General features: G+C 40.6%; 1 protein-coding gene across 1 annotated transcript; it reads right to left on the reverse strand.

Moving 5' to 3' along the window:
* Nucleotides 1–9,819: 9,819 nt before the first annotated feature.
* MBLAC1 (metallo-beta-lactamase domain containing 1) lies at nucleotides 9,820–14,210 on the reverse strand. Its single transcript, XM_072618076.1, has one exon. The coding sequence runs from the start codon at nucleotides 14,096–14,098 to the stop codon at nucleotides 13,346–13,348; it is 753 nt and encodes a 250-aa protein (XP_072474177.1). The 5' UTR covers nucleotides 14,099–14,210; the 3' UTR covers nucleotides 9,820–13,345.
* Between the last annotated feature and the right edge of the window lie 1,053 nt (nucleotides 14,211–15,263).

The raw sequence follows: 15,263 nt of genomic DNA on the forward strand, positions 1-15,263 counted from the left end.
GGAATTGTTCAAGCAGAAGTTGGATGATGATATATGAGACATCTTGGAGAAAGGACTAATGTAGAGGCTGGAGTAGAGAGTATGCCATATCAGTTCTCAGATACTGATTCTAGAAGATATTCTTTGGAAAATAAATATTAGAGGTTTGAAGAAACCTATGATATATTCTCTAAAAAACCTACTTTTTCAAAAGTATTTTTTCAAGTTTGAAAGACTCAAGTAATTTGAATGGATACCTATTGAATTACCTCTCAACATACATCATATATAAAATATTAATGATTTAACAGCATGTGATCATGGCTCAATGAATCAGCTATTATTAAACACCTTCTATGTGTAAGGCCCAAGTCATTGTTTATCCAAGATGCAGGTATATAACAATAAACACATATATGTGTTCACATATGCGTACATATATACATATCTGTATATGTATACACATATATACACACATTCATACATACTGAAGGATGTTGAGCCCTGGAGATTCTCTAACTATATGTTATAATCTAGAGAACATGTTATTCTTTTTGAATGGCTAAGCCAAATACTTTTTAAGCCACTTCTGTGCCTTCACTGATATTATTGAGCAAGGTTATTGATGTTATTACATCTTTCAAGGAGTCTTAAATAATTTTGACATATGAATGGGAAACACCTTGTTGGAAGATAATTTTTTGAAAGTATTTTGTTCTACTAAATTAAATGTTTAAAAATAAAAACACATAATAGGCAAGCAAAGAGATGAGTAAAAAAAACCCTCTTATGTGATAGGCATTGTGCTAAGTGCTTTTTAGAAATATTATTTCATTTGATCCCATAAGAATCCTGGGAGGTAGGTCCTATTATTATCCCCATTTTACAATTGAAGAAACTGAGGCAAATGGAAATTAAGTGACTTGCCCAGAGTCACACAGATAGTGTCTGAGCCAGATTTTCATTCAGGACTTCCTGATTCCAGGTCCAGCTTATGTTATCTATATGCACAGCAGGATTTTTATATTTTCAATATCTTTTTTATAAATAGTGTAAAGATATATGCTCTACTATGACAGTAGGCTTTATTTCCTTTAAGTATAATGACCCCAAACTTTTCCAGGGAAACCATGCAGTCCAGACTTCTCTACCATTCCATCTCTTTCTCCTTCTATCCCTTCCGCCTTTCAGCTTTCTTTTATATGATTTCATCCTCCATGAATATGTAAGTTCCTTGAAGTCAGGGGCTTTTTTATTGTATTGGTAATATGTATGTTTACATATGTATGTGTGCATATATATGTATGTATGTCTGTATATACATGCATAGTAAGCATTTAATAAATGCTTGACTGATTATTTGAATAGTAAATTTAAATTATGTTCAAGGCATTAGGCTGGATACTATAACATAACTATTATATTAATGCATCTGAGTAGCTTGTTTTGAAACTGGATATACAATAATCAATAATTATATTTAAAAGCAAATATTTAGCTTGTACCAAGAGAATTAAGAAACAATATACATCTATTTAAATTGATTCAATCAAGTTAGAGAACAATTTAATTTCTCTCTCCTATGCATAGCAGGAAAATATGAAGACTAAAATCCACTTAGATGATTAATTCTTTATTATATTGACAATATTCATATGTCATTACTGAGAACATTTGCAAATCCCTTTAGGGAGGATAATTTAATTGCTTAAAATGTAAAATAGACTCCTACCAAGATACAGTATCTCTGATTCTTTTTTTTTCTCTCATGGAAGAGAGGGGAACTTCTCTGTACTCTCCTTTGTCATACTTTTCTTTACTTGATTGGTGTCATATCAAACAAGAGAATCATTTCCTAGACTGGACTTCTGACAAGTAAAATGTTTTGTGTCAAGTTGAGGCAAAATCTCAATCTCTCAATCGAGCCTCATTCACAAATCTAGTTGTTTCATATGTGTGGTGGTCAAAGCATTTTCTTTTCCAGCCTGCCCTGGATAAACCTATGCTATCCATGCCTTTCCTTCTTCACAGAGTAGGAATGTCGCCCCCACCCCCAGTCTCATTCTAGGCTGATTGTGTCCTCTTGGCTTGAGAATAAAATGTAAATTCTGTCTATAATTCTATCTATCATGTATCTATCTATCAATTTATCTGCTTTCTATCTATCTCTGTATCTATAGAGACAGATATATAAATGTATACATACACACACACACACACACACACACACACACACACTACATACTCAGCCCTGGTTATATTTCTTATCTCACAGTGTTACCTTAGCAAATGCCTTCACTTTTTGAGGTCTACATTCTGTAGATGTAAAAAGTATGTGTCTGAATATAGATTCTCTCTTAAAATCTCTTCCAATCTGTTTTCCTCATCTGCAATTGAACCCACTGCTCTAAGGATGGAGAATGGAGAATAAGCTCAGATAATAGAATTCAGAGGCAGCTGCAGATTATGTTTGACCATAAATTTTCTTATTACTTCCCTAATACTGGTGTATGCTGGATATCAGTTCATGAATATCCCCCATGGCCTCCCCCATACCCCGTTATAGGGAGGATAGATACAAGGGGAGGAATATATAGAGATAACTCCCCAGTCCACTGAAAAAAAGTTCTCAGAAGATATAGAGATGATCCCCAAAGGGATTTGCACATGTTCTCAGTGATAAAGTATGAATATTGGAGGTGACATCTTGTCAAGTCTGTAGAGACTAAATCAGTCTCTCCTACCCACCAAGGCCACCTCTTTCCTGACAATCTCCTTTCTCTCATCACTACAGGTCAGTTTGTTCCATAAGACATCAGACCACTTCCAGTAATCTAATACCCATAAGTCCTCAGGTGGAAATGATGATGTCACTGCAGTGTCGCAGGAGAATCTTTTACCCTTAGAGCAAAATACTAGTTGTGCCCTTCCAACTTTGTGCCCACAGCACCCCAAACTCCTATCAAATTGGCACTGATACTCTGATTCTCTTATTTCCTTTGTGGATTATGAAATTAACATGTCAAAAGGTTGAATAAGTGTGTATATAAATACCTCATACATTTTTTTCAAGAATTTTACTTTTGGGAATGGTGATTTTCTCAATGGAGGCAAATATATCTAGAAAAAAAGTTTTGTTTGGTTCTTCTGTCTTAGAGTCACAGAATGTCAAAGATAGGTTTTCAGAGTATAGTTATGTAGGATTGATCGACTAATGCTTTGCCTTGGGTGGCAAAATTTAGAGGATACCAACAGAGGCCAAATATAAATGTCCACAGGGGAACTACAGGGCATGCTTCCTTCCTCTATGAAGCTGCACTAAGGTGAACTCTATTATTTTCTCCTGAGTCCTTCCTTCATTCCTTGCTCCAGAAACAAAATTCCTAGTTACATCTCTGCTTAAGAGATGATCTAATCCTACACTACATCTGAAGAAGAATATCCTTGACTTCATTCCAACAACCATGCCAACATGGTTAACCAGGTTTTGTTTAATTACTAGAAGGACTCAAAAGACCAAGCAAATTTTTTTTTTGTATCAAATGACACATCTGGCACTTCTGATGTCCTCCTTTGATTGTAATTTCATTACTTTCTGAGGTAGCTTATTCCACTGGTGGGGAACTAATAGTCAGGATGTTCTCCCTCCCATCAAACCTAAATCTTCCTCTCTGCAATGTCAATCCGTTACTACTAGTTCTGTCCTCTTGGGGAGCTATGTGATGCTATGGCTAGACTGCTGAGCCTGGAGTCAAGAAGACCTGAGTTCAGATTAGCCTCAGGAGCATAGGTCCTTTGTGACTCTGAGTCAAATTTCTATTTGATCTTTCTAGATCAATTTTCTCTTCTAAATAACAGCCCTTCTGATACTTAAAAAAGCTATCACATTACCCTTAGGTCTTCTTTTCTTGAGGATAAATTTCCCTAATTCCCTTTCACTTATTCTCACGTGGCTTAGGCCAGAAGCCCCTTACCATCTTGGTAACCCTCCTTTGAAGGCTCTAAATATATCCATGTACTTACTAGAATAAGTTCACAGAGCAAAGTCCAACATTCCCCGTGGGATCTGACCAGGGCAGAGAACAACAGCTCCATTGCTCCCTTTGTACTGGATACTATTATCTTTTAAAAAGATGGCTTCTTTTAATATTGCTTGTCTCTTTGACTGCCATATTGGACTACTAACTCATATTGAACTTGCAATCTACTAAAAATAACAGATCTGTTTGAGACAAACTGCTGTTATTCCTCCCAAATCTCAAATTTATGAGGTTGAGTTTTTGAATTCAAGGGTAAAGCTAAATTTATGTTTATCTCTATTATAGATATGGATAGGGAACATTTCATCTTAATTAAATTTGAACCAGCAATCCTTTGGGGAACTTGACCCTATCATCAACATGTTAGCTATACATTTTAGTTTTATGTCAACTGAAAAATTTTTCAAACATACTGTGCCTACATTATGGCTATTCTCTGTGGTTCCTACTGCAGTAAATGCAGGCTGTCCACAAAGTCTTAGTGCAAATTTAAGCTTTAATTGCTTAATATAATAGCTTAAAACAATAATAAACTTTAATAGCTTAAAACTTCACTAAGATTTTTGGGTCATCCTGTCTACAGACAGATTTTTATTCTTTTTGTCTTTTCTGCTTAAATCTCCTTTAACTATACTTGTAAGACTCAGGTAAATTCCTTTTTAGCAGCTCTTATGAGGTACACTCCATCTCTGACTCTAGGGTACACCTACTCAGTCGGAGAGATCTAATCAAATCCAGTGGTGGGATGGTCATGTTCAGAGGACAGAAGACACAAAGCCCAGCATCATTCACTAGCTCCTTAAGACTTTGGTTCAGCTGTATATCAGACAGGAGGACCTTAGAGTGAACGTGAACTCTGAACTCGGCCCTAGAGAGTCCTTAAATACCTGGCAGTCCTTTACATAATTCATTCTAGAATGTGGCTCTATTTTGAGACTGAGGTCAATCTGGACTGTAGTCTAGGGGATAAGTCAGAAACAGATCAGTATCTAAGAAAGAAAAAGGAAGGCATCTTTTGTTGGAATTTTCACTCTAAGACATGGATGCTTTGAAGGATGGATGCTATTTTTAAATTTTCCATCTTTCCTGAATTTAGGAGCCATTTTCTTCCCTTTTTTTCTATGAAATTCATTTTTGTCATACTGAACTTGACTAATGCACTTTATCTTTACTAACCTTTGAATCATTCTGATCTTTAGTCCCCTGTAAAATCTGCATTATGAACAAATGAATAACACATCAGTATTGGACTGAAATGATTCAAAGAAATGATTTCTTAAAGTGAGCTATAAAAAATAGAAACCTCAAGTGGGAAACCTAACAGTCTTGTCCATGAAGTCAAAAGTCTGATCAAAAGCCCTTAAGCTTAGAATGAAACTGATAATTCAGCTTTCTCCCAGACTGAGGACATCATGAATTCTGTAGAGCTTTGGAAATTTTTCCTTCTGCTGACTGATGTTAATGTCACCTAAAGATGACCTGCCTGCCCCTTCCCCCCCACCCCAGGATTGAATGAGCTCTTTAACAATTTAAAGTAATTTCATCAACCTCATCATCTAGACTGGGGGTCCTACTTAGACTTTTCTTGTGTCATGGTCCCCTTTGGCAGTCTGGTGAAGTCTATGGATTCCTCAGAATTGTGTTTTTGAATGCATAAAAAAATTAATAGGAATATAAAAAAAACCCAATTATACTTAAATACAATGATCAAAATATATTTAAAAAATAAATTCACAGACTCATGGTTAACCTCTCTGCACTAGTTGATACAACACTGTCATCACGCCATTCTTCCAGGGTCTTTGCAAAGACTATGAGGTCACCTAGATATAAAAATACTTGTATGTCTCCCAGCTATTTCCTCCTTCAGCTTTTGGAAGGTGGCAGGTGTCCACAAGATACCTTGGAGCATATATTCAAATTGGTAAAAGTCGTTTTATTTCTTTGTCTTCCTCAGTCATAAGAATATGACAGTATGTACTTTGTAAATCCAAGACTGAAATGGCCTAGAAAAATGGTTCAAGGAGTCAGGGACCTGTGGCACAGTATACTGGCTCACTTTAGTTTCCAGAGTCTATTAATCTGCCTACATCCACCTCTTGGTAACCTTCTTTGGTGTCACCAACATAGATGATGCACAGGGGCCATTGTACTTTGTAATGCCACTGCCTGGTAGTTGTTCCAGAAGGTCTCTGAGGTCTTCACCCACAGATAAAGGAGTTTTCTTATATTGAGCCTGGAATGAATTGGTGGATTCTGTGGATTGCTTCTTGGATATATGCAACATCCCACCTATACAGTGAGAAAACACCTTTCCTCTTGCTGAGTTTCTGCTACAACTTCCATTCTTCTCATATTAGGGGATCACCATAGTCAAATACTTCAAGATCTATTCCTAAATTTGAAAAGTGAGTTTTCTCATGATATGTACTGTCACCACATAACTATTCTTATATAGGCCTCTACACAGCATACATGGTCTAAGTATGCAGATATTGGGTCCCCAGCTTGTTGTTTGCAGAATCCTGCATATATTTTAAATAGACTGGAATAGGTTCTAATCAGTATTTACACTGTAGTGAGAGTTGTCAGAACTAGATATGCCAGAGTCATGGGGTTCGCCTTTCTGTTGAAGCCAACAACTTCCTTGGGGATCTTCAAGCTCATCTTGATAATGAATAGTCTTTATTGCTAAGTCTGCTAAGTCTAAGCCTCTTCATAGGCTATCAAAGTGCTTTCCAGAATGATTGGAATATGATAGTAGCTTGAGAGCTGGGACAGTATTGCAGTCCATTTTTACCAGCAATGTCTGCATGTTGTCTGAATCCAGGTATAATAAACCCTTAAGGAATCAATGATGGCTCAGGCTCATCATTCCATGGGAAATGCCCCAGCGAAAACTCACGTGTCACTGGAATCGACCAGGGCCCAGACCTATACACATCAGTGTTCCTGGGAAACATTCATGATTACACTTAATTTTGTTGAGAGATTTTCTATGTCCATCATAGTTGTTTCCAAAGTTATTCCTCTTTCTTCCCCTACTCACCGAGTCATCCTTTATGATAAAGAGTAAAAATGAAAAAGAGGAGAAAAAGCAGTTGAGTGGACCTGATCAGCACATGGACCATGTTTGAGAGCATACAACATTTTCCATACCTCTTCAAAGAATAAAGGGAGGTGCATTTTTCAACTGTTTATTTTTTTACATGTAAAAAATCCAATTTTTAAATATATATATCCATGTATGTATGTGTGAGTGCACGTATGTACATACATATATATACATACATACGCACATACATATATATGTACATGTATCCCTCAAACAGACTGTAAGGTTGAGGTCTGGGGTTGTATTTTATACTTCCCTGCAACCCCTTGCAAAATACTGAGCACACAGCAGGTATTCAATAAATTTTGGATTGCAGACCTGAACTTGGCGTCTACCTCTGACATTTAGTAGCTGTGTGGCCTTAGGCAAATCACTTTATTTTAGTTTTCCATTTTGTAAAATGTGAATTATAAAACTTGCACTAATTACTTAACAAGACTATTATTAGGAAAATCTTGGTAAGCCTTAGTGTGCCATAGAAATGTGGATAGCTGTTAATCATAATAATATATATGTGTGTGTGTGTGTGTATACATAAATAGCATTTTAAGTTCTGAAAAGGATTTCATCTGTATGATATCTCCTTATCTGTGAGATAGAATTCCATAATTATAAAATATATTATAATACACAATTATAATTATTCCCATTTTACAGATTAAGAAAGTAAAGATCAGAGAATCTAACTGACTTTTCTATGGTCACAGAGCTAGTGAGTATGAGATATGGGATTGGAACCCAGAAGTCTTTATGACTTCGGATCTAACTCTCTATCTACTATTTCATGCTGTCCAGATGAAGGTAAACTGTGGATATTATTATGACTGTGGATAGACTTGGGGTTTGGGGGACTCACTGCCCAGGCTTTACTAGCTAGCCTTAGATAACTTTGAAGTGTCCATACTCAAATCTTCCCTTCTACATCAGGCCTTTTATGTTCTCCACTGCCAAGGCTTTCCCACCAAATGATCTTGTTTATTTTGCAATATTTATATTGTATATACAAACAAGTCCCAATTCAATAATGAATCCCACTGAAGTGGCTATATTATTCAAATTTGTACTACATATTTCCATTGGGCTAGAACCAATGACCCTTTTTAAACAAAATTACAACTTTGAGGAGTGCAAGTTCAAATACATGTGAGCAGTTCAAAGGATTCATTATTCACACTAATTAGAACCTAGCTGTACATCTCACCTCCTGTTAGAACATAATCTTCTTGAAGGCAGGAAATGTTTCATTTTTGTCTTTGTATCCCCTGGTTCCATCATTAGCTGTTAAGCTTCTCTTCCTCTTGATATCACTTTATGTTTATTTATCTATGTTTACGTCAGGCAATCAGTTAACACACTTTTATAAAACACCTACTATGTACCAGGCACTGTGCAGAGCACTGAGGATACAAATACAAAAACAACAAAGGACAGTCTCTGCTTTCAAGAAGCTGACAATCTAACAGGGGAAGACCCCATATAAAAGACTGAAAAGGGCACATTGTATGTTCGACCCCTTCCCCCCTCTTAGAACATAAGCTCCATGAGGTCAGGCATTACTTAATTTGTGTCTTCATAGTCTGAGAGCCCAGCACAGTATATGGCACCAGTAGTTGCTTAATAAAGACTTGATTGATTGTCAAAATTTCTGTGCTCAAGAGAGAAAGGAGGAAGAGGAGGAGGGGAGGAGGAGGAGGAGAGAGAGAGAGACAGAGAGCTGGAGAGACGGAGACAGAGAGACAGAGAGCAGGAGAGAAGGAGACAGAGAGACAGAGCAGGAGAGAGAACAGAAAAGAGAGAGAGAAGGAAAGAGAGAGAGAGAGACAGCAGGAAAGAGAGCAGAAGAGAGAGAGAGAGAGAGAGAGAGAGAGAGGGAGGGAGGGAGGGAGGGAGGGAGGAAGGGAAAGAATGAGGGAGGGAGGAAGGGAAGAAGAGGAAGAGAGATGAATTTTAATTTTTACTGCGTGTGCATTTTAATTCAGCAAGAGTTTCTGATTGTTACAGCATTTTTCTTGACATTCTGGAAGAAGAAATCACATGACTCAGGATAATAGTCTGCCTGGGCAGTCACAGAACCCTGAGCTTGAAGATTTTGGAAAACAAGTCAATCTGGAACAGCTTAGAGAGACTAATGACCTTAGGAAAACTTCTCCAAGGAGCACAAAGGGAACTGAAGTTTAAAAAGCTGGGGGAATAGGTGGGTGAAAGAACTAGGAGCTCATTTAAAGTCTAGATAGAGACTCTCCTTAAAATTCCCCCTTGCTTCTGAGAGCTGGGCTATACAGAAGGTATGGCAAATGCTCTTTTTTTTAATTCTTTTGTTTTCCAACCAGACTTAGCCCCTATTTCCTCCTGCCCCTAAAAGTAGGGACTATTTCTGAGAATCAAAGGATCATAGCTGTAGAGCACCAAGGGACCTTAGGGACTAGAGTCTTACCCCCTCCACTGACATATGGAGAAACTGGGATTCAGAGAAGATCAATGACTTGTCTGTCTTGTCCTGTAAGTGTTCAAGGCCTAACTTGATGGTCAGTGCAAAAAACAATTAGAGAATAGATAAATATGGGGGAGACTACTTGGTATTTGCAGTGGGTGGTAATAAGAGATAATTATACTGTCTAGGAATAGAATCTTCAATATGTGTGGGATGGCTCAGGTCCCTACATAAATCAATTACGCAGAGGCCTCTCAAAGTGATGACAGAAAAGTGATTTATTCGATTCTCGAGAAGCGGGGCTCACCTGTAGGAGTAGGAAAGCCGAAGACAAAGAAAAGGACAGTGATTTATATAGACCCTAACGCAAGTCCCTCCTCTCCCACTGACCATTATCCTCATTAGCTGAGAATATGGTCTTACATTCTAGACACGAAATCTAACCAATCCCTTTTGAAATGAAGACATCGAGGAATTATGTAAGTTTTGTCCAATCATTGAGACCCTAATACACTACACAGTTTTATACCCTTATATGGAACTATTCTATTCTAAAAATATTGTAACCTTGAGCCTTTAGGTCTTACCTCACCCCTGGGAGAAAAATTACAATCTGAGGAGTCTTCACTAAGTCTATCCCACTCAAATACAAGGTAGAGGAATTTGGGCAGATTTCCTGAAAGTAGACCTTATGAGTCATCTGGTGAGAATCACAGTCTCAAAGTTGGCAAGGACCTTGGAGGTGCCCTACTAAAACTTGTACAATCCTTCTATAACATTCAATATGTGGTCATTTAGTCTTCAGGTGACGATTTTCAGGAATGGGGAATTCAGTACCTTTTAAGGGAGCCCATGAGATAATATTTGTAAAGCATTTAGTACAACTAAGATACACAGTGGGCACTGAATAAATGCTTGTTCCCTTTCCACTTTTCTTTCCCTTCCACAAGAATAATCACTCTTCTACTCAAAGCCCTTCAAACATCTGAAGATAGTAAACATCATGTCAACTCATGGAATCTCAAGAGTACTTCAAAGAGCTCAGTTCTGGCACCACCTCACATATGTTAAAAATCCACTCCCTCATCCCCATTTTTAGTAACTCTCTCTTGAAATCACTTTTCATTACTTTTGGTATTTTATTATATTGTGTATACTATGTATTTATTGTTCTACGTACTTGTTTTCCCTCCCACTGGAATGTAAATGAAATGAACCTACATTGAAATAGTCCTTGAAATAAAAGTTAATTGAAAAGACTTGAAGTCAGGGAACACCTGGGATCAAATCTTGTCTCTGGCATTTTCTTAGCTGTGTGACCATGACAAGGTATTTCTTCTGAGTCTTTGAAAGAACCAGAAACAAAGAAACCATTGGGGAAGATAAAGTTTCATGTTACTTTAAAGCAGGGTGGAGCCGTGTGTGTGTGTGTGTGTGTGTGTGTGTGTGTGTGTGTGCATTTCATAGACTTATGGATCCATACATTTACAGTTTTTACATTAGTACCTTGTGTTGACATCCTCTTCATCACCCTTACAGATACAGGCACAAAAATACAATGGCAAATCTAGTAGACACCTCAAAGGACATCTATGCAAACCCTTTGCTTTATAGGTGCATCAACTAAAGTCCAGAGGATAAGTGAATCTTCTGAGGTCACACAGTTACAAAAAAGTAGAACCCAACCTTGTTTCCTAGTTGATTCTCCTTTCACTAAATTACAGGTTTCTTACATTTTTCCTTTTTTTTTAGAGGTAGGTCAATATAAGAAACAAATGAAGAAACAGACCACAGTTTTAATTAGGAATTTCCATTGGCTTCATAAAGGTCACTGCTGATTTTTTCCCTCCCTCCAGTGTTACTGGGGTCCTCCGAAACGGCCATGTTATTTGAAATTGCATCACAAAGTAACCTTCATAAATGTCACACATGCACTGGGAAGATGAATTCATTTCATTTAATATGAAAGTTCACCTGGGATCACTTAGAACCATTATATCTCAGAAATAGCAATTTCTGTCTTCTTTTCAAGGAGCATGAAGGAAAACCTCTCAATCTTTATTTGGACATGGGATGGAAGGCACTAGGATTAATGGGGGATACAAAAGGTTTTATTCCAGGGTTTTAGAAAAATAAACCTGAAAATTGCTCAACAAGTCTTCCTCTTGAACTAGTGATTTCCTTGCATAATTCATGTGGATCTTTGAGTCTAAGCGGAGCCCAGAGTTGTAAGAAGCCAGAAGACTGGGGTCCCTGGGGTGCCGACATACAGGGTAGGTGCATAAAGATGGGAAGGCTGAACCCTCTCCTTGCATCAACAACCATTCACTCCCCTCAGTTCACAGTCCTATTTTCTCCAAGGATCTTTACAGAAAGATAAAAGGAACTTAGATCTGAGATGCTTGGGCTTTTTTTTTTGGAAAGACAGTTGAAGTTTAGACCTTGGGGGGTGGGCAAGAAAAACTCCTGGATGGAAAGTGGCTAACATATTCATAATGTTTGACCCAAGGATTACATTTCTAAGCATATGACCTAAGGAAGTCATTGATAAAAAGAAAGATCCCATATGTACCAAAATATGAAGGCTTAGAACTGGAAACAAAGTCGATATCCCTCAACTGGGGAAAGGGTAAACAAATTGTGATACATGAATGTGATGGAATATGACTTTAAGAAAAGAAACCATGAATATAAAGAAGCACTGAAAGAGTTACATGAATGGATGCAGTAATGTAGAGAACCAAGACTACACATAACAACGTAAATGGAAAGAAAAGCATTTTAAAACGAAACACAAGCAAAATGAGAAAGTATAAAATTAGTCCTAAAAGAGAGATGTGAGAAGACACTTCTTTCCAAGCCCTGTAGAGAGGTTGGGTGGTGGGAGGGGAGAGCCCATGGGTATCTTATATATATTGTCAGATTTGTTTTATGTCAGTTTTGCTTTTTCTCTCAGAAAAAACAAAAACAAAAAACCTTTACTCATGACGGAAAATGCCATCCACATCCAGAGAAAGAACTATGGAGTCAGAATGCAAAGTGAAGCAGACTATTTTGTTTCTTGTTTTTTCTTTCTTATTGTTTCTCCCATGCGTTATAATTCTTCAAAGACTAATGTGAAAACGTGCTTAATAGGAATATATGTCTTGAGCCTATATCAGATTGCATGCCATCTTGGGGAAGGAGGGGAAAGGGAGGGGAGAAAATTTAGAACTTCTGGAAGTGCATGTTGAAAACTAAATAATAAATTGGAAAAAAAAAACACCTTTGTTCTGTGGGGGTGGGGGGAGAAGGGCTCTCTTTAAGGGATCAGGGAGAGATATAGGGAGGTATTTAATCAATGTAAAAACAAAAGATAAGAATAGAAATTTATTTGAAAAACTAGCCCCCAGATAATGAGGAAGGCATACCCAGTACTTACTCCCACCCACAGCTGCCACCCTGAATCTAGGGAGGTGCAAAAGAGGCTCAGATTTTCCCAGTCCTTTACTACGACCGCCAACATGCATGTCTGACGTTTGCTTGGGACGCTATATCTGAGAAACACTTTTCTATCGTTTATTCCGTTTTATCTTCCCAGATAAGGCGGCAGGCGGGGTAACCTGTTATTTCGGAGGTGAGGAGAACGGGACTCGGACAGAATGAAGGTGGCTGGATTTCTTGGCCAAGAAGGGCTCCGCAGCCCTGGGGGTGGTCCTGGGGGTGGTCCTGGGGTGTTGGCAGCATGGGCCCTGGGGGCCTGGGCTGCCGCAGGTCCTGAGCCTCTGCCTGGCTCCCGGGTCAGTGGGCTGCGTGCCCTTCGGGCTCCCGCAGGACCCTGAAGGGCCCGCCGTGCCCGGGCACCACGACGTCAGCGGCGGCCAGCACCCTCTGCCTGCTGCGCTCCTGGGCCGTGGGGTCCTCGCTGAGCTGCCGCCACGTGTCGCCGTCGTCCTCGCGCTCGAACACATCTCCCGCCACCACGACTGTGCCCCACGAGGTGCCCGCTACCGCCACGCTGACGTCACCGCGGCCCGCGTGGCCCGGCGTGGCCCACACCTCGAGGCCCGGGCCGAGACGCAGCGGGCACGCCTCGCTCAGCTCGTGGGGCAGGTAGAGTCCCCCCGGGAGGCAGAAGTCGTGGGAGACGAGGAGCGCGGCACGCGGGAACAGCCCCAGGCAGCCCACGTGATCCGAGTGGCCGTGGGTGCCCACCACGAGGGTCACAGTGTCTGGGCCCACGCCGTGCGCGGCCAGCGCGGCCAGCAGGGCGTCCCGAGCCCAGGGCCCCCCTGTGTCCACTAGCACGGGGCCCGAGCCCGCCTGCTCCAAGGCGGCCTGCGTGGTCAGCCTCGTGGGGTCCTCTTCACGCGCGTCCCGCGGCTCCCACGCCGTGGGCAGCACCAGCGTCACGGAGCCGTCAGCCCTCTGCGCGCCCCCGGGCCCCTGCGGCTCCGAGTAGCCTCTCAACAGCACTATTACCGAATAGGGGTCCCCTGGGATCGACAACGGGGGGTCCCCACCCAGGGGCTCTGTCCGCACCCGCGAGCTCATGGCCGGGAACAGCCAAAGGAAAGGCGAGCACGTTTGAAAAGAACCAGAGACTTTTGACCTCCCTCAGGACCCTTACCTCCTGGGGCGGGCTACCAAGATGGCGTCATCCATCTGGAGCTAACTTCCGGTTCGGCCATCCGTACGGAATCTGTCTTGAACACGTCATTTCCAGTTACCCGGGGGGGGGGGGGGGGGGGGAACAAACACAAACACAGGCTGCAGGCGCAGGCGCAGACGGGTCGGTGAGAGAAGGGCGGAAGTTGGTCACAAGGTAAAATGACAACGGAGGAGTTTGGTTCTAAAGGATCGTGAGCCGTGTCCACCTGTGCTACCTGTTATTACCTCCTTCTCCCCCTTCGTTCCGCTCCTGCGGCCAGTGCTGCCGCCTTCTTAGGGTTTCTCAGATTTGTCTGCTTTCTTTCCTTCTCTCTCCTTTCCTTCCTCTCTCTCCCATTTCTCTTTTTTCTCCTTTCTTTTCTTCACTTTTTCTCCTCTTTCCTGCGAGAAGCGGGGTGCGTCCCCCTCCCCCCAACACCCCCTTTTCATTTGTGCAGAGCAGCATTCCGCTGCCACCCCACCCCTTTTCTGCGTGCACCCCCAGACTTGGCCTCCTGCTGAGTTTGGGGCTGATACACCCGCCAGGACTTGCGCTATTTGTGAGTATTTGTGTGTCTTGGGACTTTCAGTCTTAGTAAAAATCATAGTTCCTTCTGATGTTCCAGGCGCTGTTTAAGATAGAAAGACCTGAGATCGTTGCCACTGCGGACCCTAGTTAGATGACCCTGGGCAAAATTCTTAACCTCTCTATAATTTGGTGTCTTTATCCATAAAATGGGGAAAGGGATGACGAATTGCACGGTCTCTAGTTCCTTCCTGCACTAAATGTGCTCTTACAACCTTGGGAGAACTAAGAGAAAACCAAAGAATTCCTAACCTCCTGTTGGAGGTGAAATATGTTGATACTGTATCACTTGTGTATACAAAGTTACACTCTTCTTGGATATTATCTCCTCCCTGAGACTGTGAGTTCCTCTAGGTCAGGGAATGTGTTTTTGACTTTCCTGGTATCCCCAGCACATACCTACTTCGTAAAGGCTTGTTGACTACCACAGAAGTCAGAACATATAAGATGAAGACAGACCAGGTAGAAGATCGTCTTGGAGAG

Source organism: Notamacropus eugenii, chromosome 6 (assembly GCF_028372415.1).
Source record: "Notamacropus eugenii isolate mMacEug1 chromosome 6, mMacEug1.pri_v2, whole genome shotgun sequence".
NCBI classification, from domain to species: Eukaryota; Metazoa; Chordata; class Mammalia; order Diprotodontia; family Macropodidae; genus Notamacropus; species Notamacropus eugenii.